Genomic DNA, 26,876 nt, shown 5'->3' with positions numbered 1-26,876 from the left:
CCCCAATGATTCTGATACCCAACAGAGTTAATGAACTTCTGCCCACTCAAACAGGGCATGGGTGGACTTGATAACTGAGCAGAGTCCGGCAGAATCATCCCATCAGGCAACACTGAACTCTGTAACGAACACTGTTTTCAGGCCCTTGTAAAAAAGGATGTGGACTCACAGAAAACATTTCTGCTCTCACGGAGTCTCCATCCCATGGGGAAGACAAGAAACAAATAAACATATGATGTGTCAGAAGGTTGTGATGTTATGAGGGGATATAAATGTCCAAAGTGTCTATTTTAGATCTGTCGGTGGGGGAATGCTGTAGTAGGTATGAAGATGAGCTTTACTGAGAGATCTGAGTGCAGGGTGAGCCATGTGAACGTAGTGCATTTCAGGCAGGGAGAAATGTGAACACCAAGGCTCTAAAGATAGCATGTGCCTGGGGGGAGAAGAAATAGGACAGCAAATCAGGGGGAGGGGTTGGAGGACAGGTAACAGGTGTGTGTATGTATTGGTGGAGGCAAATCACATATGGATTTTATAAGGATGGCATATTTTATTCTAAGGACTATGATGTGCCTTTGGAAGGTTCTAAGGGGAAAAGTGACTTGGCATTTTAAAAGGGTCACCCTGGGTGCAGTAGGGGGACAAATGGACACAGGGAGACCAGTAATAAGACTACTGCCATAGTCCACTCAGAGACAAGGGGTATTCTAGGAGCCGGTGATGGTAAGAAATGGTTAGAATGCAAATATAATTTGAAGGGAGGCCCAACAGAATGTGTCAATAGACTGGATATAGTTGGTCATCAGAAAATTCAAGGATGACTCCAAGATTTGTGGTTTAAAAAAGTGGGTGAAGGAAGTTAGCCTTTACCAACACAGAAAGTACTGAGGGAGGGACAGGCTTGGGGAAGTGGGACAAAGAAATCAACCTTAGATATGTAAACTTGAAGAGTCCTCCTGGGTATCCAAACAGAGATGCTGAGTAGGAAGTGAAGACACAGGTTTTAGGAAGAGAGCAGTCTGGGCTATGGACAGAAAGCTGGGAAGTCCATGCAGATGGTATATAAAGTCATCAGTCAGGATGACCCCAGTAAGGGGTGAGTTTGGATGAGGAAGAAAGAAGTCAAGAAGATGAGGATGATTCAGGAAAGGAGGTCATGAGGGAACAAAGTCTTTCACTAAAAGTGACAACCACGTCAAATATGCTGAGCAATTAGGAGTGAGAACTGACCAATGGAAGGTGACTTGAAAAAGGCTCTTTTTTGGTGGAATGGGACCCAAAGCCCGTTTGGGATGGATGGGTTCAAGAGTGAAGTGGAGGCAGAGTAGAAACCAGTGATCTCCAGCAGGAATATAACATGTGCTGTACATGTAACTTTAAATTTTCCATAGATAATGAAAAAAGTACAAGAAAACTGATGAAATCAGATTTCAATAATATATATTATTTAGCCCAATATATATAACGTTACCATTATAACATATAATATAAAAATGTTGAGATATTTTATATTTTTATACCAAGTCTCCAGAATCTGGTATGTATCTGACATGAACAGGACATCACTCCTGACTTGCCACATTTCCAATGCTCCATGGCCCAACGTGGTCATGTGGGGCCAGTATAGGGTCAGCCACTTTTGAAGGTGTTATTCTCATACTCCAGGGATCTCACTTGACATGGACAAACAGCATGGCCTTCAGTGCCATTATTCATCTGACAAACGGGGTTTCTGTCGGGAGAATCTTGCTTCAGCTTTCAAGCCGTAGGCTGTAGGCCCTGGGACATGAGTAGTAACCTGGGTTGGAACTGCCGGGGAAGGTTCTGGGGCCATGAGACCAGACTGCAGGTCACTTGAGGAGCCCTGTGGGTGCACTCCACCATCGCAGTGCAGCCCCCAGTGGGGTGCTCCCAGCACCCCTCAGAGCTACATTTAGAAGGGATGACAGGAGCTATCCCACCACACTCTTATTTCCAGAACTGTAGAATATCCTGCCTGATAGGGAGGCAATAACGGGAGAAGGCAGGAAAAAAGGCTTTTCAATGTCATTAAGGTTTTTCTCACAGTAGTACTTATGCAGTAATGTGGTACTCTCGGGCTCTATCTTCTTTAGAGATCTAATTTCTTATGGTCATGTACGTGAGTTTCCTCTGATTGTTTCAGTCAGTCCTAAATGAAAATAAATCATAACCCAACCAGAGTATTTTAAACGGAGGTAACTCATAGTAAAATATTAGGACACACAGCTTTATGTCACATTCAAAATGTTACTATGTCTGAATTCTTTGTGATCACATATCTCCCGAGTTTGAGCAAATCAGTTTAACACTCCTGGGAGGGGAAGGGGAACACAGTGAAGTAGGAGATGGAAGCCAAGGTCTGGTAGTCATTGGCTGCTTGTGCCGGAGCCCATCTCTCAGCTCCCAGATTGGTGGGTTTCTCATCTGTCCTTTAGGACTGTTTGGGAAATTTAAATGCAGCAAGCTGTATGAAGCACACTTTAGAAACTGGAAAGTGCTAAACACATTTTCTTGACATGACTGTAAAATGAAAACTTGGTGCCTACAGAAACCATACAAGGTCTTTGAAAATGCAAGCCTGCCTTGCATTTGTAAATAACTTACGCCATTAAAGTCCTTTTCCCCACATCTCATTGGAGCTTACTGAGTTACTTAGCAGGCAGGTATTGTCCCTATTTGAACAATGAGACCCAAGAGATTAAGTGTGCTTTTAGCTAGGGGCAGAACTGAGCAGAGAAGGCCTCTGTCAAGTGCTCTCTGCACTGTGCCCAGTGGGTCAGCTGCCATCATAGTCAGAGATGCAACTTGTAGAAAGAGTTGGAAGTCCTTGGGTCTAGCCCCCACCCAGTCTCTTCCTTGCAGTGAGCTCTAGACAAGCTACTTATCTTCCCTGAACACCAGTTTCCTCATCTAGAAAAAAGGATTAAGAATATCTCTATGGTGGACACTCATTCATTTCCTGGAAATATATACTCAGATTTTGCCTCTAGTCCCTATTCAATATCCATGCATTTTAGGAGGCCTTGTCTCTACACCAGACTCCAGAAGTAGGCCCATGACCCAATCAGAGTACTGAATTCATGAGTCTCAAAGAGATGCATGAGCTACAGGTGGCCTGGGAAGAGGCCTGCTCTCTGTTCCCATGGGCTGGAGTTACCAGAGCCAACCACCACATACAGGCTGAAGAATGAAGCCAACACTGTGGAAGGTAGAGCCAGAGAATGTGAGAAATAGTCATGATGATATTCTTTGTGCTTCTGGTCAACAAGCCATACCTGAAGTCTGGACTTTACAGGCACATGAGCCAAAAACCTTCCTTTTTTGCTAAGCCATTTTGAGTTGGCCTTCCTGTCCCTTGAAAACTAAAAGGTTCAAGACTGATACAATCTCTTCTCAGATATGCTGCATTGAATAAGTTATTGTATGTGACAGCTCCCTGCCAACAATACAAGTTTTTTGCAAACAATAAAAGCAGAGTAAAAGTAATATATTATCAACTTATTTGGGCAGCAAATAATAGTATTAAAGTATAAGCCTAGACCACTTTCAATTCTTTAAAACTCTGTGATAAGGCAGAAAGGTTATTCTTGAACTTTAGTGTGATGTCCATTGATTTTTAAGAGCATCAGCATTCTGAACTGTGACAGGCTAGGGAAGGTTGAGTCACTTATAGAAAAGCAGGCCCAGGACAGCACAAATTCCGACAACGACCACAATCTTAGACCATGATGCACTGTGACCATACAGAAGCCACATGTCTTAAAATGAGGAAGAGGTCTCCCTTTCCCAAATTTCACTTTTAATGTTTTCTTAAATTATTTGGTAATGAATAAGTCATGGAAATAAAAAGGGTAAAATAGGTGGGGTGGAGTACTAATGAACAATTAAAAGAATGTATAGAAACTACAGATAGATAGATACCTATATCTGTATCTATTTCTATATATAGACACAAAGGAACTGAAGCAAAAAGAGGTCAAATGAAAGGGCAAAGGGTATCTCATGAATTCCACCATAAACTGAAATCATCTTCTCCTAAGATGATAAGGATGGAAGACATCTGTACTGAGATACCACAGACAAAGCACTTAACATAGGGACTAGCACCAAACGAGTCCTCATGGGACAGCCAAGAGGAGGACACGACCTTCCCCATTTCAGAGATGAGGAAACTGATGCCCTATGAGGCCAAGTCATCTGTCCAATTACCACAGCGAAGGATAAACCTTTTGCTTCACTGTGTTTCTCTGGGCCAAGTCCCTCTTCCAAAGCCTCCTTTTCTCTGCTTTCCTGTAAAAGGACCGATCTCTAAGGGAAAGTGGAGCGCAGCCTTGCTGATGCCACTGCCTGGGTCAGCAGCAAACACTGTAGGTTTTTTCTTGTTTTTGTTTTTTAATAAAAATTTTAAAGTTTTCTTTTATTCTGAACTGATGACCATGAACCTGTCCTGTGTATATCTAGGGAAGTACCAATAAATTGTTGCAAAGAATGTTAACCTGAAAATGAAATCAGTAAAAAAAAATCAAGGAAGTTATTTTGCAGGAAGTACACATTTCACAGGGATTTTCCAGTTTACATTCACCTAACCCTTGAGAACCCAAAAATAAGTCCCACGCACCCCTAGGCCCCACTGTCGAGCCTCTGGCACCATACAAAGCATGATGAAACTTGGATGCTTTAAAAAATTTGTAGGTTTGGGACCTGTGCTTCTTAATGATGGGGAGTTTGTTGACCACTCTGAGGACTGAATGAAAGTTATTTAACTTTGGTTAATAAAATATTTTTTAAAGAAGCTAAAAATTTCTTTTTCTTTAAATTTTAGGGAATTTATGAATTACAGGTTAACAGTGCTCAGTTTAGAAGCAGAAGGGAAATATCTGTGAAAAAACAGAAAGAAACTTAATGGGAACTTCCTCAGGCGGGATACCCCATTCTAAAATAATTCCTCCCACAGAGAACTGTGGTTGAAAATGCCAACACCTGCTAGGAAGATTGCTAGCCCTTCATTCAGGTTGATGACTTTTTTCCCCTCACATATTCTGTGGCTCAATGTGTGGGCCTGGACAGGATGGGAGAAGAGCCAGGTGGGTAAATGTATATCCAGCCACACAAGAGGTAGCGCCAGCCAGAAGAGGGCCCATGGTACCCCCTGGACACCAGTGGGAATAAGACAGAAGAGCCAGAGAGAAGACATCACAGATGACTGTCTTGTTTCAAAATTCTGAGTGCTCAGAGCTGGCTCTCTGCCCAGGGACACAGAAGGAACAGCTCTTCCCATTTCTCTTGAACACAGACAGTAAGACCCCCTTTCCAAGACTCCCATCTCACGACAGTAACAGCTTCTGTGAACTAGTCTGGGAATCTCACCCCATTTATGACATGGTTTCCTTGGGAAAATGAGTCCTGAATTCTAAATCATCCGCTTACTAAATGAACTTTCTAAACATAATCCTCTCGCATGTCAAACTCTGTGCTATCACTGTGGGTGTTCAAAAGAACTTAAGAGCTTTTACAGATTTGGGCCTGAGAAGTCTGTGGACTCCCAATTCCTATGTAGCTCAGAGAAGACACTGGGCCCTTCCTTCAAAGCCGTATCTCATCGTGAGTCTACTAGCAGCTGTTGGAAATGAAAGGCATTCTAGCTGGTGGTATCTGGCCCTCCTCCTCATCTGGATGTTGATTAACAGAGCTCCCACTGAAGGTCACGAGTTTATGCTCTCATTGTAGCCCTTCTTCACTGCTGACTTGCTGGCTAAATGGGACTTTATCACTTACCTTTTTGGTACCTCTCTTTATAGCTGCAAAATGAAGCTGGGCTGACAAGTGGATACAAAAAAATGAGGGTGTTGAGCTTCTTGGGAAAATAATATGTGCAGATGGACATTACCATTTCCATCGGGCAGGGTAAGATATACAGCAATCTGCTAATCTGGTGTTAATGATGTTTAAATTAACTCCTCTTCAGGGAAGAATGGAAACAGTAATGATAATTAATATTGGAAAAGTGCTTTTTAAGTCTAGAAGACATTTTTATATTCACTATCTCACTTGATCCTTAGTAAAACTTGGGAAGGTCTGTATAATAGGCATCGCTTTTACCTCTGCTTAACAAGGCAGGGGACCAACACTCCGAAAAGTCAGATGACTTGTCCAAGGTCATTCAGGGAGTGAGAGAGGCAGTGGTCAAAGCCAGATCTTTTAATTTCAAGTTTGATCTCTTTCCTACTTTTTCTATTCCCTGCCCTGTTTTTCCCAATTCAATCTATCATCTAACTGGTCATCAAAGAAAGATTCTAGGTCTGCACTAGGAAGAATAAGCACAAAGGATGAGAGGACCCAGAGACATCCTACTCTCGCTTACTCTATCTAGTCTAACTTAGATATGTCCTATTTCAGCTTATCCCACCTATCCTAGTCTCATTCAGCAAAGGGCAGGCTCCTTTTTTGTGTTTTGTTTTTCTTAAAGATTTTATTCATTTATTTGAGAGAGAAAGAGAAGAGAAGAGAGAGCACATGTGGGAGGGTAGGGAGAGGGAGAAGCAGGCTCCCTGCTGAGCAAGCCGGATATGGGACTCAATCCCAGGACTCCGGGATCATGACCTGAACTGAAGGCAGATGTTCAACTGACTGAGCCACCCAAGTGCCCAAAAGGGCAGGTTCCTTACGGGTGGTAGAATCAGGGGAGCACGAACCATCTCTTTCACAAACACTGCTGGCTAATCATTGGAGAGAATTCTATTATTAGGAAAGGAGAATGAAACCTCAGGTTACTGTAACATATAATCAAAGGATAATCTTTTTCTTAATTAATTTATTTACTTTAGAAAGAGCACACGTATGTGCCAGTAGCAGGAGGAGCTCAGAGGGAGGGAGAGGGAGGGGGAAAAAAAATCTCAGCAGACTCTGTGCGGAGTGCTGAGCACAACATGGGTCTATCCCATGACCCCGAGATCATAACCCGAGCTGAAATCACAAGTTGGACATTCAACCAACTGACCCACCCAGGCACTGCAAGGACAGTTAATCTTTAAAAAAATTATGTGTATTAAGGAGGGCACATGTTGGGATGAGCACTGGGTGTTAAACACAACTGGTGAATTCTCTGAACACAACAAGAATTCATGATGTACTATATGTTGGCTAACTGGACATAATAAAAAATAAAAAGAAATACAATAAAAAATTAAAAAAAAAATTTTTTCTCACCTGAGGAAAAATGTATCTTCTTTGTCACAGTTTAGAAAAACTATTCTAGACAGACCAACCTGACCTAGAATATCTTATCCCCACCACCAGCCATTAGGACATTGCACCTGCCAGTACATATTATAAGGGCAGGTGTGTGATGGCTACTATAGTTTCTGACTAAACCCAAATAGCCCATCTGTAGGCTCTGCTGAGGGCGTGGCCCTAATCTGTTCCTCAGCGATCTGGTGACCATGTTCTGACCCTGAGCACTGGCCACAGGTGACTGGAAGAGCAGAGGGCAGTCAGCCTAGGGACGCAGAAGGCAAGATGGTGGGCATTGGAGATGTCCTGCTGCTACACGGTCAAGAAGAGAGCCTGGTCCCCAGAGAAGCCCCTGCTTGTGTGCACACCAAAAGTGAAGCCTCATTAGTATAGGCAGACTGAGCACATTTATCCCTTAAACCTAGTAACTACAATTATCACAACACTGATAACATACAGAATAAAAACTACCTCATATTACAAACTAAAACAAATTCCACAAAAACACAAGAAAATATAAAGAAATATTTGTCTAACTCTGAAAACCAAAACACCAAGATAATCAAAGGCAGAAATCATTACGGAAACCATAAAATTGAGGACATACATATCTATCACACAGTCATGTCATATAATTGAAAGGTAAATGATAAATTCACTAAAAGTTAACTTTCCTTACTATGCAAGAAGTTTTTAGACAGGAGTTTGTGAAATACAAAAATACCAACAGAAAAATGAACACAAACACACAATTCACAAATGAATGGGTCCTGGCTAAAATAAGTACACAGTGACCTCAGCTATCAAGTATCAAGTATGGAGGGGGACAGACTAGGTCATTAACAGAGGCTGTCTTTAGGTTGGGAGTTGTGGATAATTTTTACTTTCTTTGTTTGTATTTGGATTCTAGAATTTCTGTACAATGAACATGGACAATTTTGGTAAGCAGTTATTAAGTAAAAAACTAAGTTAAGAACACTGTGGGAAATGTGAAATATGGGAACAACCTCTTCCCCTTCAAGGAACTTTTCCTAGCGCTACAGGAATCTTGGCTTAATGGCTTCCAAGTAATCTACCATTAGCATTGTTTAGGAAATACAATAAGATGAGAAGAATGGAGTCTTAAAAAGCTTATGACACATCATTAAAAACCTACGAAAAAAATCTACTACTTACTTAATTTTTTGATACAAAAGAAGTTCTTTTCTTGAATGATTTGATTTATAGTTAGGCAGAAGTTCCCTCATAAAACTAGTCCTGTCAATAAGGGTGCACAGTTAATGCACAAACTGTTAAGTAGTTTATTTCTTCTAAAAATGGATGGTCTGAAATGTTTGTTTCTTTATATATTCTTTTTATCTTTCCTAAAATAAAATGTAGCTCTACCCCCACTTTATTTTCTTATAACACAACTTTTAAATCTACAAGTGAGGTTCTCTTTTGTATGAAATTATTTAACGGTTGTTATTTTGCTACATTTTCATCTGCTTCCTTAGACAGAAATTCAGTGTGAGAAAGGATTTCTGAGATCATTTGATACCCTTCCCCTTGACTGAGATGAGGGCTAAGGCCCACAGAGGTTCAATTATGAAAGCCAAGCTAAAAATAACTCCGGCTAGCATAGTTTATTGCTTCTTCAGACTCGTTTTCTTGTCAATTTTATACTCATAAACTAGCAGAATTCTTTGCCATTACACAGTAGTTAGACTCACGTGTTCAGTTTAGTGCTTAAACAGCGTCTCCCATCGGGACATGCCAGTGATCATCCTCCAAGCTGATGCTACAGCAACAGGCTAGCACATAGGGCCTGGTGACTGGGGTACATCTGATGGCCACTGTCACAACCTGGCCGCAATCTCAATGGAGCATGAGGCAGAGAACTCAAACATCTTCATTATATATCCACTTTGAGGCAGCCCTGGGGTATTACATGCCATTTTTAATTTCCGAAGGAATCACAGACTTTTACAGCTTCGGTTTAAAAGTTAGAAAGTAATTTAGAATTTGGGGCTTTCTTCTGAATAGCAGAGGATCCAAGTGCGCCATTAAGATGCAGAATGGATACATCTTTAAGAAAAAGGGAAACTCTATTTGAATTACGTATTTTTTTTCTAGGTCACCAGGGTAACGTTCAGTACCCCTGATTTGGCAGACTACAAGCTCCTTGAAGGCAGACTACAAGCTCCACTTTCTTTCTTTTTTTTTATTCTGTTTTCCCAATGCCTACTCAAGCTCCTGGCACAGAGCCAGCACCCAGCAAATTACGTTTAAGTGTGATGGTTAGAACAGATGGGAAGGATCTCCGAAGGGTAGGAGTGTCTGTAACCAATGCTCTATGAGATAATAGCTTTGTGCTGACCCTGAAATGTCCCAGATATATACAGAGTTCTATTTCCACAATAAAGTTATTACTTTGTAATTACTTTGGTGATTTTTGGCTATTCACTTTAATAAAAAAATAATACAAATAATAAATAATTTTTAATTTCCCACAGCCCCAGAGCTTTACCTCTGAGGGAAAAAAAAAAACAGCCTTGATACGGGGAACTGGATTTGTAAATACATGACAATATTGTTAAAATGGACTAGAACAGTGCCATCAAAATTTACTTTATGCTCTTTGTACTTCTCAGGAGAAACAAAGGTAAGGGAGAACAAATGGCACAAAACAAAACAAAACACAAGGTAAAAACCCTCAGAAACACTTCCTAGCTCCATTCCTAGCAATAGGTCAAACACTGAGGCTACAAGGGCCTTGAGATTTCTTATGAGAAACTGTAGTAAGAAAAATACAGTGACTCATCTCATAATAATGCCCTTTCTTCCCAAAGCACACATCCCAATTCCCAGATCCCCGGCACATGGGCACTCGGTGCAGAGCTGTCGCAACAAGGAGCATCTCCGGGCACTAACGCCCCTTGTGGGGCGGGTGGGGGAGCGCGGACAGCAATGCCGACGCTGGGGTAACAGACCTCCCTGGTGTTGGGGAAGGGCACGAGGGGGTGGCATGGCTGCACCTGCTCTGCCCTCCAAGGGAGGGAGATTACTCCCTTTGTAGCACTCGATCTGGAACAGCAGTCCTTTTGTGAGGCCACCTTCAGGAACCGGGGCACTACGTGCAGCCGGCTTCCTTCAATACAGGCTGGAAGATGCCCCTTGGCAGAGCAGTGCTGAACAGGCACTCCCAGCTTTCCTAACCAACTGTCATTTAGACACTGAGGAACAAAAAAGAAAAAAGACAAAAGAAGGAGGAAGAAGAAAAGGAATCTGCTACTTGAGGCACAAGCCGGGTGCCCAGGCTGTTTGTTGCCTGGGTACTGGCTTACTCCCCCATCTCTTTAGGGGCCATGGCAGACTGAGTACAGTAAACACTTAGAGGAAACTCACTGATGTTTAGTGACAAAATCGCATCTCCAATACAGCTATTTAGGAAGCCGATTTCCCAGTCCTTGCCCAGTCAGACATTCCCGGAGAATAACCACCAATGGAAATGAGATGGATCCTGCCCTTTGGCAAATACCAGTGTGAAGGGATAAAGATGTCAAGGCTTTCCAGAAGTTCAAGGAATATGCACACAAGAGCCAGGTATCACTGGCTTTGGGCATTTGAAGTACATAACGAGGAGTATGCCTGCCTTCTCTGAGACAGAAGGCAATTCTGGGAAGGAAGGAAGGTTTACTGAGCCTCACGTGGCTGAGACAGGTAGGCTCTGCAGAGGTCCAACATCAATGAGGTGAGAGCTCCAAGGCACCTGTGGTGGAAGGACCATGTTTTTCGCCTGATGGGCAATTTGCAGGAAGGCCCTGGGTAGGCCTGGATAGTTCACCATTTCTAGGGACAACAAGCTTAAGGAAGTGGTGGACTGGGGGCCTGGAAGGAGAAAGGGGTGCACAGAGTCTGTGTCCAGGGAGGGACCTGGTTAGTGATGCTACGTGTTAGCTGACTCCCATGTGTGTGGCTGGGAAGCGTGTGTTCCTGAAGGCACAGTCAGAGGTGGGGGAGTGGAGCGGCAGCAGAGCCAGAGATGGAGCACATCTGCAGAGAGTCACTGAAAACAATGAAGGACCCCGGTGATAGGAACTCTGATAGCGTTAATCACTACAAGTCACAACGTACCGAGGGTAAGAAAACAGAACGGGCTTATGTAAAAGGCTGAGACTAGTCAACTCTTCAGAATGAAAACTTAACATTTACAAAGTCCTCTAGATTACAGGATTTCTATTGACAGCAGTTATAGAAAACTCAGATCCATATAAAGACCAGTGCCCTGAAGGAGGATAGTATTTCATTTGTATTGAAATGTTTTAACTCAGCCTTAATCATTTAAGATATAAAGTATTAATATCACATATCATAAAAGATCTAATTTCTTCTGTATTCCATCTGAAGCAGTGACACTTCCTGGTAGAGTTAACTGTTTTCTTAAACCACAGATCAATCTCTTCACTGCTCTGAGAATCAGTTAAGTTGTATTATAGTTGTTTACCAACAACGTTACTACTTTACTATTTATTAATTTACTAAGACAACTCTAACATCCTGGGAACATTTCAAAGAATACACTTTGAATACTTTTTGCTAAATTTGCTTCATTTATGCCATTTAATTGATACATGAAGAAATAAGGGTCCCACTGGCTTTTCCAAAGGGATCATCTGCTCCAAACAAAAGCTTGTCTGCTCTCTACTTTTCCCAAGTCCCTATTCACCCTTCTAGCATTTATTTAAGATGAGCTAAGAAGCTGATTTTAGACCAGGTGGCCCAAATTCCACATTTCATATAGATTAAAAAATAATAAACATAAGGGGTCATCTAATATCCCCATAAATTATTTTAGAAGCATAACAATCATGTCATACTTCATGTCCAGGTTTTGTGTCTGCTAGATTTTTCTCCTCTTTGTTAAAGTTCAAGTAATATATCCAAAAAGATGAAAAAAATTTATAGAGCGGTAAGTTTAGATTGTGGACTGTGGCTGCAGCACAACACACACACACACACACACACACACACACACACACCCCAAGTAGACTCTCTTAAGTGTGTATGTTAAGCTTAAAAGACAAAGCTCAAAGCTACCATAGTGTGGATAAGTTTTCTCTATTTATCTGCACTGAGAACTCCAACGAAACACAAATGAAAACAAGGACCTGATGAAGCTTGAGACTAAGCCTGAGAAAAGAGACAGAAAACAAGTCCTATCAGCAAAGAAACAACACACTGGGGAAAAGTACTGATTCTCATGAAAATGTCAGTGATTCACCATGGAATAAAATTCAAAAGCCACTGACCCCAATGAAAGCTTCTAGCAGAAACATGTGGATTTCACTTCATTTCACTGAAAGATTTTGCTTTATCTCATTTGAATATTATCATAAGCATCATCACAGTTTTTGTGAGATGTTGCTTTCTCATGTAAAATTGATGTAGAAAAGATATGGTTGATCAAACTAAATTTTCAACGCGTCTTCAGAACAAGAAAATAAAAGCAAACAAACCAAAACACATCAGTTAATATTACCATGCAATAGGTAGGACATTTTTCATCCCCTAAAACATGCACTGAATGCTGGATAACCAAATGAAAACTGAAGACAGTACTTTTTCAATTTTTAAGTTGTCATTTAAGTGGACTTATTTACAGAATGTTTTTGTACATACCAATTCTTCATTCTGACTTGCCAAAAGATCACGACTGAACGAAAGCTGACTTACACAGACCACAAATCTGTCAGGAAATACACGGAGCTCTGCACAAAATGAAGAAAATAAAATTACTTAAAGGCATCAAAAATCTATGACCAGAGAAATGCTTGGTCCCAGAATTTTCTGTTCTAGTCATAAGCATGTATGTATAAGACACATGTCTCTTCTCCTCACCTTTCAGTGTTTGCACTCAGCAGGGCGAGGCAAGCACAGAGCTCTGGGGATCACCCAGGAGGTTGCAAATTGGTCCACCTGAGCCCCTGGACCATTATGTTATATCCCATGAAACCCCCAGGCAGGGACCTTGCAGCCCTCCCCCTGTGTCAGTTTGCTGTACTCTGACCAGAACTCACATTTGGGAAATAGGATCAACGTTCTCTAATGAGTGTGCGGATTTATACAAGAGGAGGAAGAGAAAGATAGAAGATAAAATCTGAAAACTCATTGACATTCTAACTAATTACTTTAATTGTCATCTCTTTGGTCATTTGGTCTTAGATCCGTCCCCTAAACTGAAGGGCAGATTCCCAATCTGAATCAGGCTATGGAAATAGCAGTGTCCTTAACAGGAATAATAACAAGGAAATAGTAAAACATGCGATAGCACAGTTGATACAATTACACTACAGTCACACTAATCATTACAACTTCTTAAAGCAAAACAACTGACTTTCAGGCGGAAAAGGCTGAAGGAATCACAGAACTAGATGCCCCAACATTCAATGAAAGAAAGAATATGAAGTGGTAAATGCCATCTGTATCTTTTCTCCTCTCTCATTTGTCTATCCATCTACATTCACGTATGCAGCCTCCAACCATCTCTGGAGTGATGTTTAGCTGATGCTAACAATGTGTATTCTGGGTGGGTGGTGAGGATCTTCTCCCTTCTTTATACTTGGTTGTACTGCTCTAATATTTTTATAATACACATGTATCATACTGATTAACACAAAGCCATTTTTTCTAAAAGAGAAAACTTCCCTTTAAGATGACCAATATTTTTACAGAGGGATGGTATGAATCGGTAAGTGAAGCCTTTTACACACATTGCTCATTTCCAACAATGGCTGACAACGTGAGGGACTGACTGAGGCAATAACGCCTCTTAACCTGATATACTCAGGAGCCAAGTGTGAAGGTGTTGATTACACAGATGCACAACTTAAACAGAATTAACACCATACCACCTGGCTAGGTTAAATTACACCAAAGGCCTAATGAGTTGATGTTCTAGTAAGAGCCATGTCCTTACCCCGCCCCTAGATCACTGCTGTGTCCTTGGTGATCACTCTTCCCTATTCTATTTCATCCTACTCAGTGCAAGCAGGTTACCAGCTCTAACAAACAAACAAACAAACAACAAAAAAACAAAAAACAAAACCAAAAAAACCCCCAGCTCCATTTATCCTCCTCAAAACCCCATTCTCAGTATCTACCACATGACCTACACACTTCAAAGCCCTCCCTGAGTGGAACCTAACCTGTCACTCTGGCCTTACCCCCACTAGTCCTCCTCATGTAGGAATCCCCATTTCAGAAAGCCTGAGTGTGCTGTGAAACTCTGACCTCTTATAGATGTTTTATCTGGTTAGGAGACTAGGGAAAGACTTTGAAAAGCCAAAAATAAATAAAATAAAAGTCATTAATATCTATTCATTAATTCTTTTTTTAAAAGATTAGTTATTTAGTTATTTACCTGACAGAGGGAGAGGGGGAAAGAGAGAGTACAAGTAGGGGGAGCAACAGAGGGAGAAGGAGAAGCAGGATCCCCACTGAGCTGGGAGCCTGATGCAGGGCTGATTCCAGGATCCAGAGATCATGACCTGAGCTGAAGGCAGATGCTTAACTGACCGAGCCACCCAGGCACCCTTATTCACTAATTGTTAAAATTTCTTAAAAAAAAAAAAAAAATTATTTATTTGAGAGAGAGAGAGCATGCATGCATGCATGCAAGAGCAGGGGAAGGAGCAGAGGGAAAGGGAGAAGGAGCAGCAGACTCCCTGCTGAGCACAGGGCTCAATCCCAGGATTTCGAGATCATGACCTGAGCCAAAGTCAGGTGCTTAACCAACTGGGCCGCTCAGGCACCCTAATTTTTAAAATTTCTTAATGAGATAAGTGGTAGGTAGTCTACTTCTCACTCTCAGGAAGGAGGAACTGAGTCACAGAATTCATTATATCCCTCTTGCTGAAAACCATAAAATTGAAATACAACTCAGTAGATCAGAATTCAAATTCAAAATGATCAATTCTATCCAATAATTTCCCTGATTTGTCCTTCCACTTCTTCCTCTGAAAAATAAGAATGCTAGAATGATGAATTTTGAACATTTGGGGGCCAGGTATTGTATAAATAGAAAGCAACGTCTGCACACCTTTTCTTTGCTTAGGTCATAACTGGAATTTTTATTGTTTTAATATTTAAATAAAGTGAAGATTTAGGCAATAACAATCTCTACCATACAGGGTAGCTAGTCTTCATTTTAACAGACAGGCTTATTTTACTAAGAGAACTGAACAAAGTGGAAAGTCCCATTAAGATAGACAGATATATATATATATATATATATATATATATATATATATATATTAAAAGAGTAATATATTTGATTGACACTTTAAGTTTAAAAAGTGCAGATCATTGTTAAGATTCCAAGAGCAAATCTCCACACAGTTTATTTTCAAAGTCCCTGTTTCATATCTTATATATTAAAATCATCCAAGGAAGTTCAGTTAGATTTTCTTTCCAATGTTCAGATCAGCTTGGAGAATTGTCATTAGCATCTGACTTTATTGTTGTTGGCTGGACATGTTTGACATCATTTCCCCAGTGGACTTCTTGACTTGGGGAAATGAGGAGGGAAGCTGGCCTTGTCACACACCTAAGAAAGGCTCTGACAGCTCTGGGCTGGGAAAGCATTTTCTCGTGTACACACTTGTTCTGTATCCCAGGGAATTGGTGTACACAGACAAAGATGAAGTGATTCATAGTTTAACTGCCTGTCAAATCATTCTGGAAGCTCAATGAAAGTGCTGAGATGCAGCAGGAGAATGAAGCGTAATGTGGCTCAGCTCACAGTTCTCAGAGAGGCAGTAAATCAGTGAAAATTGAAAAACAAAACAAAAACAAAAATCACAAATATTTAGAAATAGTCTTAATTAGTACTTCAATTTCACAAAGGCAATTAAGCAAGTTGGAATCTTCATTCCTTAATTTTCATTCCTTCTCTAGTGCAAGTTAATAGTGCAAAATGCCTGACAACTAAAGAAATCAGTTTCTTACCAGTACTCTGTGAACCCCTGAAACAGTAAAGGCGTAATCCTCTCTTGAGGAAATAGGCTATGATTTGAAAGCCATAACCTGCAAAGTGAAAGAGGAAATCATTAGACTATAAACTTGTTCACCACTAAATCCCATTAGCTCCCCAATGCCTATGATATAGTATGTGTTTAATAACTATTTACCAAATGAAAGAATAAAAGGAATCAATAGTGGGACTAACTTGAAAGGAAAGGTTAAATATTATAATCTGAGCTCCTCTAGCCTGGCCAGAGCACCTGGCTGGAATGGTCTCCAGTCCCTGAAGTACCTCAGATGCTTTATCTGTACAATGAATTCAACCAAGAATGCTCTCCCTCTTAAGGTTATCATCCCAAATTGGAGGAGAGATTAAGACTTTTCCTGATAAGCAAAAGGTATAGGATTCATTACCACTATAATGGCCCTATGAGAAATGCTAAAGAGCCTTCTTTAAGGCAAATAGAAATTGCACTATTCATTATAATCAAATATATATATTTGGTTAAAAATATTAGAAAATATATATTTGGTTGTAATTAATATATTATATATTCATAATTAACATCTATTATTATGTTCACACACACATATATATGAATAAAGTTTAAAAATCTCACTGGAAAAGGAAAATGTGTAACAAAGGTAGTGAAGAATTGCCTGTAAAGCAAGCCTGAAAGCTGAAAGAAAAACATAGTAAAAGTCCTTCAAACTACAATAATTAGTTAAGGGCAGCATAAAGTAAAAAGATGCAAAATGTGTCATCAAAAAATATAAAACATGGGGGAAGGGTAATAAGGTAAAGCTTTGAAATGTATTTAAAATTAAGTTTATATGAGCCTAAAACAAGCTGCTATTTATATATGATACTTTATGTGAACCTCATGGTTACCACAAGGGAAGAAGTATATAGTAAATACACAAAAGAAAATGAGAAAGGAAGCTAAACATAACACTAAAGAAAGTTATCAAACCACAAAGGAAGAGAGAAAGAGAAGAAAGGAACAGAAAGGAACTACAAAAATAAGAAAATAATGAAGGAAATGGCAGGAAGTATATATTTATGTGCATTTTAAATGTAAATGGTTTAAAATCATCAGTAAAAAGACAGAGAGTGCAAAGCAGATTAAAAAAACAAAACAAAACAAAAATAAAAACAAAACCAAGACCCATCTATATGCTGCCTACAAGATATTCACTTCAGAAGTAAGAACACAAAGACTGAAAGGACAGAAAAAGACAGTCCATGAAAATGGAAATGAAAAGAGTGCTGAAGTAGTTATGCTCATTTTCAAACAAAATAAACTTCAGAACAAAGACTGAATTAAAAAACAAAAGAGGGCATTACAGGGGCGCCTGGGTGGCTCAGTGGGTTAAACCTCTGCCTTAGACTCATGATCTCAGGGGCCTGGTATTGAGCTCCACATCAGGCTCTCTGCTCAGCAGGGAGCCTGCTCCCACCCCCCTCCACCCCACCTCCTGCTCTGCCTACTTGTGATCTCTATCAAATAAATAAATAAAATCTTAAAAAGAAGGCATTACATAAAGAGGTCAATCCAACAAGAAAATATAACATTTATAAATATATATGCACCAGACAGGGGAGAACGAAAATATATAAAGAAAATATTAACAGATTTAAAGAAAGAAATTGAAAGCAATATAGTAACACTAGGAGAGTATAATATCCCACTGTTGTCAATGGATAAATTATCTAGACAACAACAACAACAGCAATAACTCAATATATAAACATCAGCTTCAAACACATTAGACCAGATAGACTTAACAAATATATAGAAAACATTCTATCCAAAAGCAGAATACATTTTCTCAAGTGTACAGGAAATGTATCCAGTTTGGATCACAGATTGGCCATAAAACAAGTTCAATAATTTCAACAATAGTTAAATTGTATCAAGCATCTTTTCCAAGCAAACTAGTATGAAGCTAGGAATTAATTAGAAGAAGAAAATGGAGAAAACAAACAAGCAAACATGAAAACTTGGAAATTAAACAATATGCTACTGAACAACCCAATGGGTCACTAAAGGAAACAAAGGAGAAGTAAAAAAAAAAAAATCCATAGACAAGTGAAAATAAAAATAGGACATACCAAATATATGGGATGCAGTAAAAGCAGTTCTATGAGTGAGGGAAGTTTATAGCAATAAGGCCTACCTCAAGAAATACGAAAAATCTCAAATAAACAATCTAATTTTACACCTAAAGGAACCAGGAAAGAAGAACAAGCAAGGACCAAAATTAACAGAAGAAAGGACATAATGACCAGAGGAAAAACAGAGACTAAAAAGGCAATAGGAAAAAAAGAAAAAGAAAGAAAGAAAGAGCGAGGGGGCTCTTTGAAAAGAAACAAAATTGACAAACACTTAGCTAAACTAACCAAGAAAAAGACGAGAGAGAGAGAGAGAGAGAGAGAATTCAAATAAAATCAGAAAGAGAAGTTACAACCAATACCAATAACACAGAAAAGAGGAGAAGTTACAACCAAGGATTGTAAGAAACTACTATGAAAAAATGATACACAAAAAAACTGGACAACCTGGAAGAAATGAATAAATTCCTATAAACCTAGAATCTTCTAAGACTGAATAATAAAGAGATAAAAAGAGATATAAAATCTAAATAGACTAGTAAGGAGATTGTAACAGTAATCAAAAACCTCCCAATAACAAAAGTCTAGGACCAGATGGCAGATGGCTTCACCAGAGAATTCTACCAAACATTCAAAGAATATTTTGAAATTCTTCCAAAATCTGAAGGGGACGGAAAGCTTCCAATCACATTTTACAAGGCCAGCACTACCCTGATACCAAAACCAGACAAGGGCACCACAAAAAAAGAAAATTAAAAGCCAATATTCTTTATGAACAGAGATCCAAAAAATCCACAACAAATATCAGCAAAACAAACCCAACAATACATTAAAAGAATCATACACTATGATCAAGTGCAATTTATTCCAGTGATGCCAGGATGGTTCAACATCTGCAACTCAATCTATACTGCACATCACATTAACAAAATGAACAAAAACCATGATCTCAATAGATGCAGGGGGAAAAAATGTGACATAATTCAACATCCATTTATGATAAAAATTCTCAATAAAGTGGGTATGGAAGAAACATACTTCAATGTAATAAAGGCTTGATATGACAACCCTACAGTTAACATCATACTTAATGGTGAAAGGCTGAAAGCTATAAGATCAGGAACAAACCCATTCTCACCACTTTTATTCAGAACTAGTATTAGATGTCCTAGCCACAAACATTAAACAAGAAAAAGAAATAAAAGGCATCCAAATCGTAAAAAAGGTAACACTGTCGCTACTTGCAGATGGCATGATACTATGTACAGAAAACTGTAAAGAATCCACCAAAAACAAAACAAAACAAATACCTGTTACGAGTAAGTGAATTAAAAAAAAAAAAAAGAGCAAGTGAATTTAGTCAAGTTGCAGGGTACAAAATCAATGCACAGAAATTTGTAGTATTTCTATACACTAATAACAAAATATTAGAAAGAAGTTTAGAAAACAATCCCATTTACAAATGCATCAGCAAAAGAATGAAATACCTACTAATAAATTTAACCAAGAAGATGAATGACCTGGATATTGTAAGACAGTAAAGAAGCTGCAAATAAATGGCAACATATTCTGTTCTCAGACTGAATTAATATTGTGAAAATGTCTACATTAGTCACATAATCCACAGATTCGGTGCAATACCTATCAAAATTCCAGTGGCATACAACACAAACTAGAACAAATAAGTCTAAAATTTGTATGGAACCCCAAAAGATTCTGAAAATATTCAAGCAGTTTTGAGAAAGAAGAACAAAGCTAGAGGTATCACACTTTCTGATTTCAAACTATACTGCAAAGCTGTAGTAAATCAAAACATTATGGTATTGGTACAAAGACAGACACACAGATCAATAAAACAGAATAGAAAGTCCAGAAATAAACCCATACATAAATGGATAGTTAATCTATGACAAATGAGCCAAGAACATAAAATGGAAAAAGGGCAGTCTCTTCAACAATGTTAAGAAAACCGGACAACCACATGTGAAAGAAGAAAACTAGACCACTGTCACATTATATATAAAAATTAACTCAAAATGCATTAAAAACTTCAATATAAGACCTGAAACCATAAACTTCCTAGAAGAAAATATAAGTTTTAAAGTCTTTGACATCAGTTTTGGCAACATCTTTGTGGATCTGACATTAAAGACAAGGGAAACAAAAGTGAAAGTCAACAAATTGGAGATCAAACTTAAAAGCTTCTACCCAGTGCAGGAACCACCAAAAAACAAAAACAAAAACAAAATAAATAAAACAAAACAAAACAAAGCAGGCAACCCACTGAGTAAGAGCAAGTTTTTCTTGCAAACTACGTATCCAATAAGGGGTTAATATCCAAAATACATATAAAATTCATATAACTCAATGACAGCAACAAAGCAAACAAACAACCTGATTAAGAAATGAGCAGAAGAGAGGTGCCTGGGTGGCTCACTCAGTTTAGTGTCCAACTCTTGATTTCAGCTCAGGTAATGATCTCAGGATTGTGAGATCGAGTCCCATGTCAGCCTCTGCACTGGGCATGAAGCCTGCTTAAGATTCTCTCTTTCCTTCTCCCTCTGCTCCTTCCCACATAGCTCCCCCTCTCTAAAAAAGGGGGGGGTGGAGGTGTAGTATATTCATTTTTAGGGGCAATATAATACTTCACCAACCATGCTCCCTTCTCTTTAAATGTAAATTTCAGATGGACATCTTTATAATTCGACATTTATACACATCACAAAGTGATCACCACAGGTCTAGTTATCATTCGTCATCATCCAGATAACACCCAGATAATTCTCTTCACCCTTTCACCATCCACAAACCACGCCCCATCCCCTGTAACCACTAGTCTGTTGTTTTTATTTTATTTGTTCATTTGTTTGGTTTTTTTGGATTCCACATATGACTGAAATCATATGGCATTTGTCTTTCTTTGTCTTATTTCATTTAGTCTAATACCTTCAAGGTCCATCTGTGTTGTCACAAATGGCAAGATTTCATTCTTTTTGTTGTTGTTGTTTTAGTAGTAGTCCATTGTATAAATAAATATGCTGCATCCTCTTTAATTCATCTATTGATGGACAGCTAGGTTGTTTCCATATCTTGCTATTGTAAGTAATGCTGCAGAAAACATAGGTGTGCATATATCTTTCCGAATTAGTGTTTTCATATCTTTGGATAAATACCACAGAGAATATTGGGTCATACAATAGTTCTATTCTTAATTTTTTGAGGCCACTATACTTCCTTTTCTTCAGGTTTTCTTTTTTTTTTTTTTTTTTTAAGATTTTATTTATTTGTCAGAGAGAGAGAGAGAAAGAGAGACCACCAGCAGGGGGAGTGGCAGGCTGAGAGAGATGCGGGCTCCCCACAGAGCAAGGAGCCCAATGTGGGACTCAATCCCAGGACCCCGGGATCATGACCTGAGCCAAAGGCATACGCTTAGCCAACTGAGCCACCCACGCATCCAACTGTGTCTTCCATAGTGGGTATACTGATTTACCTTCTTGCTAACAGTATACAAAAGTTCCTTTTTCTCCACGTCCTCACCATCACTTGTAATTACTTATCTTTTTTTAAAATAACCATTATAAATGATGTTAGGTCATTGTGGTCTTGATTTACATTTGCCTGTTAAATAATGGTGTTAAGCATCTTTTCATGTGTCTGTTGGCCATCTGTACATCTTCTTTGAAATAATGTTTATTCAAGTCTTCTGCTCAAAATTCCAGTGGCATACTTCATAAACTAGAACAAATATGTCTAAAATTTGTATGGAACCACAAAAGATTCTGAAAAGATTCAAGCAGTCTGGAGAAAGAAGAACAAGGCTTGAGGTATCACACTTTCGGATTCAAACTATACTGCAAAGCTATAGTAAATCGGAACATTGTGGTATTAGTACAAAGACAGACACACTGATTAATAAAACAGAATTGAAAGTCCAGATATAAATCATGGGTGGTTTGTGGGTGGTGAAAGGGTGAAGAGAATAATCTGGGTGTTATCTGGATGATGACAAATGATAACTAGACCTGTGGTGATCACTTTGTGATGTACAGAGATGTCAAATTATAAAGATGTACATCTGGAATTTACAGTTAAAGAGAGGGGGCATGGTCGGTAAAGTATTATTTTGCCTCTAAAAATGAATAAACTACAATTCCAGACCCTATCAGAAAAAAGTCTCACAAACAAAATTTTAAGTAAAGAGGCTGGTGTAAAGGAGTACATTCCATCTGAAAAATGGAGACATTACCATTCATAAGGTAGCAACCAAATTTCATAAAAAGTACCAGCATGGTTCCTTCTTCTCTTCCTCTCTCTCTTCTTTCCTCCTTCCCTCCATCTCTCTTTTCTTCCTCCCCTTCCAGCCCACCTCTAGGTATAAACTACTATGTTGATGACCTTCCTGGAAACACAAGAGGAGTAAGCATCCAGGGGTAAGCATCTCCAGGTTCCAAGACAGCCTCAGAGATAGTATTATATCCATGAAATTGGAAGGGCCAGAAGTTCTAACAGATAGTCTCCAAAACCACCAGATTCTTCAAAGTCCATGATTATAACTGTTCTGAAATAATTTTTATATTAAAAAAAAACACAAAGAAGTTTTCACTTTTATATTCAGTATCCTTCAGACTCCCCTGTAGAAAGATCCAGAACATCAGTGACTGCAGTTTGACATCTGTCTACACAAGCTACAGCTTTGACAGCACAATTGCTTTAGTCACGAGGATTGTGAAATAAGAGTGACATCTATGACAGCGTAATCTCTAGATTTACAGAGATGAAATGCATTTTTTCTAACACATCTGACATGGATTGCGTTTTGATCATGTGCCTATCCTCTACATAAAATGTCAAACAAGACATGCACACCATTGGCATTATTCTGAGTGCTTTAAAATGAATCCTTTATTCCTTAGTCACTGAGAGTGGAAGAGACTTCTATATTTATTTGTCCTACTTCTTTGTGGGGTGGGGATGGAGATTGTAAGAAAGGAGTCCTTAACAATTCACAAATTTGGAAATTCCGGAATTCACAAATACAGAAAAATTTTAAAGTGATTTTCAAAGTAATGATTATAAAGTCAGTCTTCCAAAGGCCTGAATAACAATAGAATGGCAGTATCTAAGTCATTCTGCCTTTGTTGATAAATCATGCTTAATACTTACAGATCTAGGTAACTAAGATCGAGATTTTTAAAAATCTCCTTGTACAAAATCTCTAGCAATAGAATGTTATTATTAGGAAGGGGCTAAAACTGAAGTTGACTATGAAAGCTACAGCTCTGAATTCAGAAAGCACGGTATCTGGACACACACTGAGTGATAACTAAATCTTACCAGGAGGCTCAACAACAGTATCAATATGACACCTTCCTTTACAGAAAAAGAAAGCAGTCTAAAGAAAATTGTATGTAAGTGATTACTGAAAGTACTAGGAGAACACTGAACTCTTTTCCCCCCCATCCTTTCCACCCCCAGGATAGGATTATGCTAGAGAGAATCATCCCTAAACTGGCCACTCACCATAATTCCAGAGGAAAAACCACCCCCACCCTCTACCTCTGCCATGGCATCTACAAGAGAAATGGCAAGTTCAACATACAGAAAACATTTGCACCTGCTTATTCCAAATTCCACCCGCCATAGGAAACTTTATTGTTTGAAGAGAGATTAAACACAAAAGATACTGTGTCAGTCCTCATGGCAAACTAATTTTGATATATAAACAGAGAAAATCACTGCCACTAAAATATACTGACTTGAAATGCTACAGAGATGTATTTCATTTATCCACAGATAACAGACGGTGATAAAGACTACAAGCTTATCTTTGCTCTTTAATGTAATTAACTTTCCTCAAAGAGTTCAGCGGACCACTGAGATTTTGTACTTATCCAGAGCTAAAGCGAAGTTCCACTATTCTCTAAAACTAAATAGCAACTTGGCAAAGAATCCAGGAGGCCCTTTTTCCTTTCCCTTCTCTGGGCCTAAGCTCCAAGCCTGCAAACACTGGTGTTCTAAACGCACAGAACTGGAGTCAGGAGGAGATTGGGGTTAGGGGACAAAATGGAAACCATATAGTGAGCATCTCTTCACTTGAAAACCACCTGACAATGGCATTCCAAGACTCCGAGGCCACTGTAAATCACATTTAAGTACGTCTGCTCTCTTGCCAGTTATTGTGGTGCCCCTAAATCTAAGAAGACTGTCGTTAGACACAGGAAGAGACTGGGGTTAGGAGGAGGACAGTTTTGTTGTGGGATCAGTTTTCTACCAGGAGTCTTCAGGTGTGTGTATTTCTAGAAGTAATTCATATTTCCACACTGCTTAATGTCACTCGACGTCCAGTACCAGCAAGAGTCCATTTCCATCGCAGGCCTCCAAGCAGCCCCCAAGGGTGTGCAGTCCAGGTCTTTGACATCCTGTTGTTTGTAAAGAGCTGCTGCTCTACTGCCTTTGCACAAACCTCCCAACCTCCAGGAGGCCCCCAATGCTGATTTGTTACCACATTAACATTCTTCTGGCTCACTTGGTCATTCACGGAAGAGCATTAAGTCTCTAGGGGAAAAAAAAGGGGGTAGGGGGGAGGGACTCAGCAGTATTTATGAGAGAAAGAAAGAGGGGTGTATGTTTTAAGGAAGAACCTGAGTTCTGCTATTTTATTCCACATTTTGTCTAAACAAACTGCTCCAAAATGGCTTTATTAGAAGTTCAGAGACTTCATGAAGAGAAAGGGAAAAACAACGACAAAAAAGTCAAATACGGTTGAACAAATTCCATGCTGGCTTAGCAGGGCAGTAGATGAGTTTTAAGTAGTACCGTGCTCCAGTGAGTAATACTTTTTAAGGGAGTGGTCGTACATTGGGGTTGTTATATTTCATAGTCCCAGGGCACCAAGAACAAATATCCAACATGGAGTTTTTATTGTAAAACTATCCAGCTTCCCTTGTTTTCCAGGGAACTCATAGCCAAGGCAATGTGAACCTCCCCCAGGCTGCCAAGAGAAGTCTGTGGGACAGTGCATCCGAGCAGCAGAGCACTCTCCCACAGCTCTTCTGAGAGCACGTGGAGCCTGGGAAAATGCCTCTGAGTGGCCTGCAGAGTCATGAGGACTGCATGACGGGTGAGCCCGTCATAGCTGGTTCCGCCCAGCGCTGCATGGCTCTCCTCCAGCCAAGCCGCCTTCTCCCAAACCACAAGGCGGCCTCATGGTAGGAAGACCCACTTTGTCCCACAGTGTCTCTCTCCTGAAGATGACCTCATTATTATTATCATCATTCACAATTATGAAAATTGTCAAACATCCAGTAAAGTAGAAAAAACAGTGCCATGAACACCCCAAACTCTGCCATCTAGACTCAATAATGGTTAATATTTTGTCATATTTCATATACCTATTTGGTAAACCATGTCCATTTTTCTTAAGATCTTATTTATTCTCTTGATAGAGAGAAAGCTCAAGCCACAGGAAAGAACAGAGGGAGAGGGCTGAGATTACAGAGATCTCAGGACCCCGGGATCACGACCTAAGCCAAAGGTAGACGCTTAACTGAATGAGCCACCCAGGTGCCCCTTGGTAAACCATTTCAAAATAGATTAGACATCATGACCCTTCACTCCTAAATATGTGAGCACAGACTCACATATAACAAGACCTTTTCCTATATCACCAAGAGACTGAGATCACAACTGGGCATGATATTATGGCTCCATCAAATAACCAGCCCATATTCAAACATTTTTTTTTTAAAGATTTTATTTATTTATTTGACAGAGATAGAGAGATCATAGCAGGCAGAGAGGCAGTCAGAGGGAGAGACGGTAGCAGACTCCCTGCTGAGCAGAGAGCCCGATGCGGGGCTCGATCCCAGGACCCTGAGACCATGACCTGAGCCAAAGGCCAAGGCCTAACCCACTGAGCCACCCAGGCACCCCAACCAGCCCATATTCAAATTTCTCAAACTACCCCCAAAATGTGTTATCAGTGATTTTCCCTCTTGAATCAGAAGCCAACCAAGGGCCATGCATTGCATTTGGTTAAGCCTCTTACATTTCCTGTAACCTAAAATAATCTCTCCCTTTCTTTTATTCGTAACTCCGATCTTTTAAAGAGATCAGGCTAGTTGTCTTAGAGAGTGACCCCCCCCCAATTAGAATTTGAACTTTAAAAAATTAAAAAAAAACTCATTTGCCTAAATACAAATTTTCAACCTGTATGCTCTTTTAAAATGTCAGCCCTTTATTAATTTGGATAGCTTCTTTAAGTGCTGCAGGAAACAGCAGGTTCAAACTAATGCTGTAATTTTAATTCGAAGTCTGGAACACAGATGACTTGAAGATTTAGTCCTAAAGACTAATTTCAAAGAAATTAGATCTTAAATTTATAAACACTTGAATTTTTAGCAAAGGTGATCAAGTAGGATAGTGGTCTCATACTTGATTTAAGAAAGGGTACTTGGTGGCAATCAGATGACTATATGCTGACCTGGGAGCAGCTCCACATTGAGGA

General features: G+C 39.5%; 1 protein-coding gene across 1 annotated transcript in view; it reads right to left on the bottom strand.

Annotated features, from left to right (window-relative positions):
- LOC122916265 (SLX4 interacting protein) overlaps positions 1-26,876 on the bottom strand; it is a 180,044-nt gene that overhangs the window by 10,109 nt on the left and 143,059 nt on the right. Inside the window, 2 exon segments of the mRNA XM_044263454.1 lie at positions 12,913-13,001; positions 16,240-16,317. Coding sequence (XP_044119389.1) covers positions 12,913-13,001; positions 16,240-16,317 — 167 coding nt within the window.

This window comes from Neovison vison, chromosome 8, assembly GCF_020171115.1.
Source record: "Neovison vison isolate M4711 chromosome 8, ASM_NN_V1, whole genome shotgun sequence".
Taxonomy (NCBI): Eukaryota; Metazoa; Chordata; class Mammalia; order Carnivora; family Mustelidae; genus Neogale; species Neogale vison.
The sequence above is the reverse complement of the archived record's forward strand: the minus strand, read 5'-3'. Positions and strand labels throughout refer to the sequence as shown.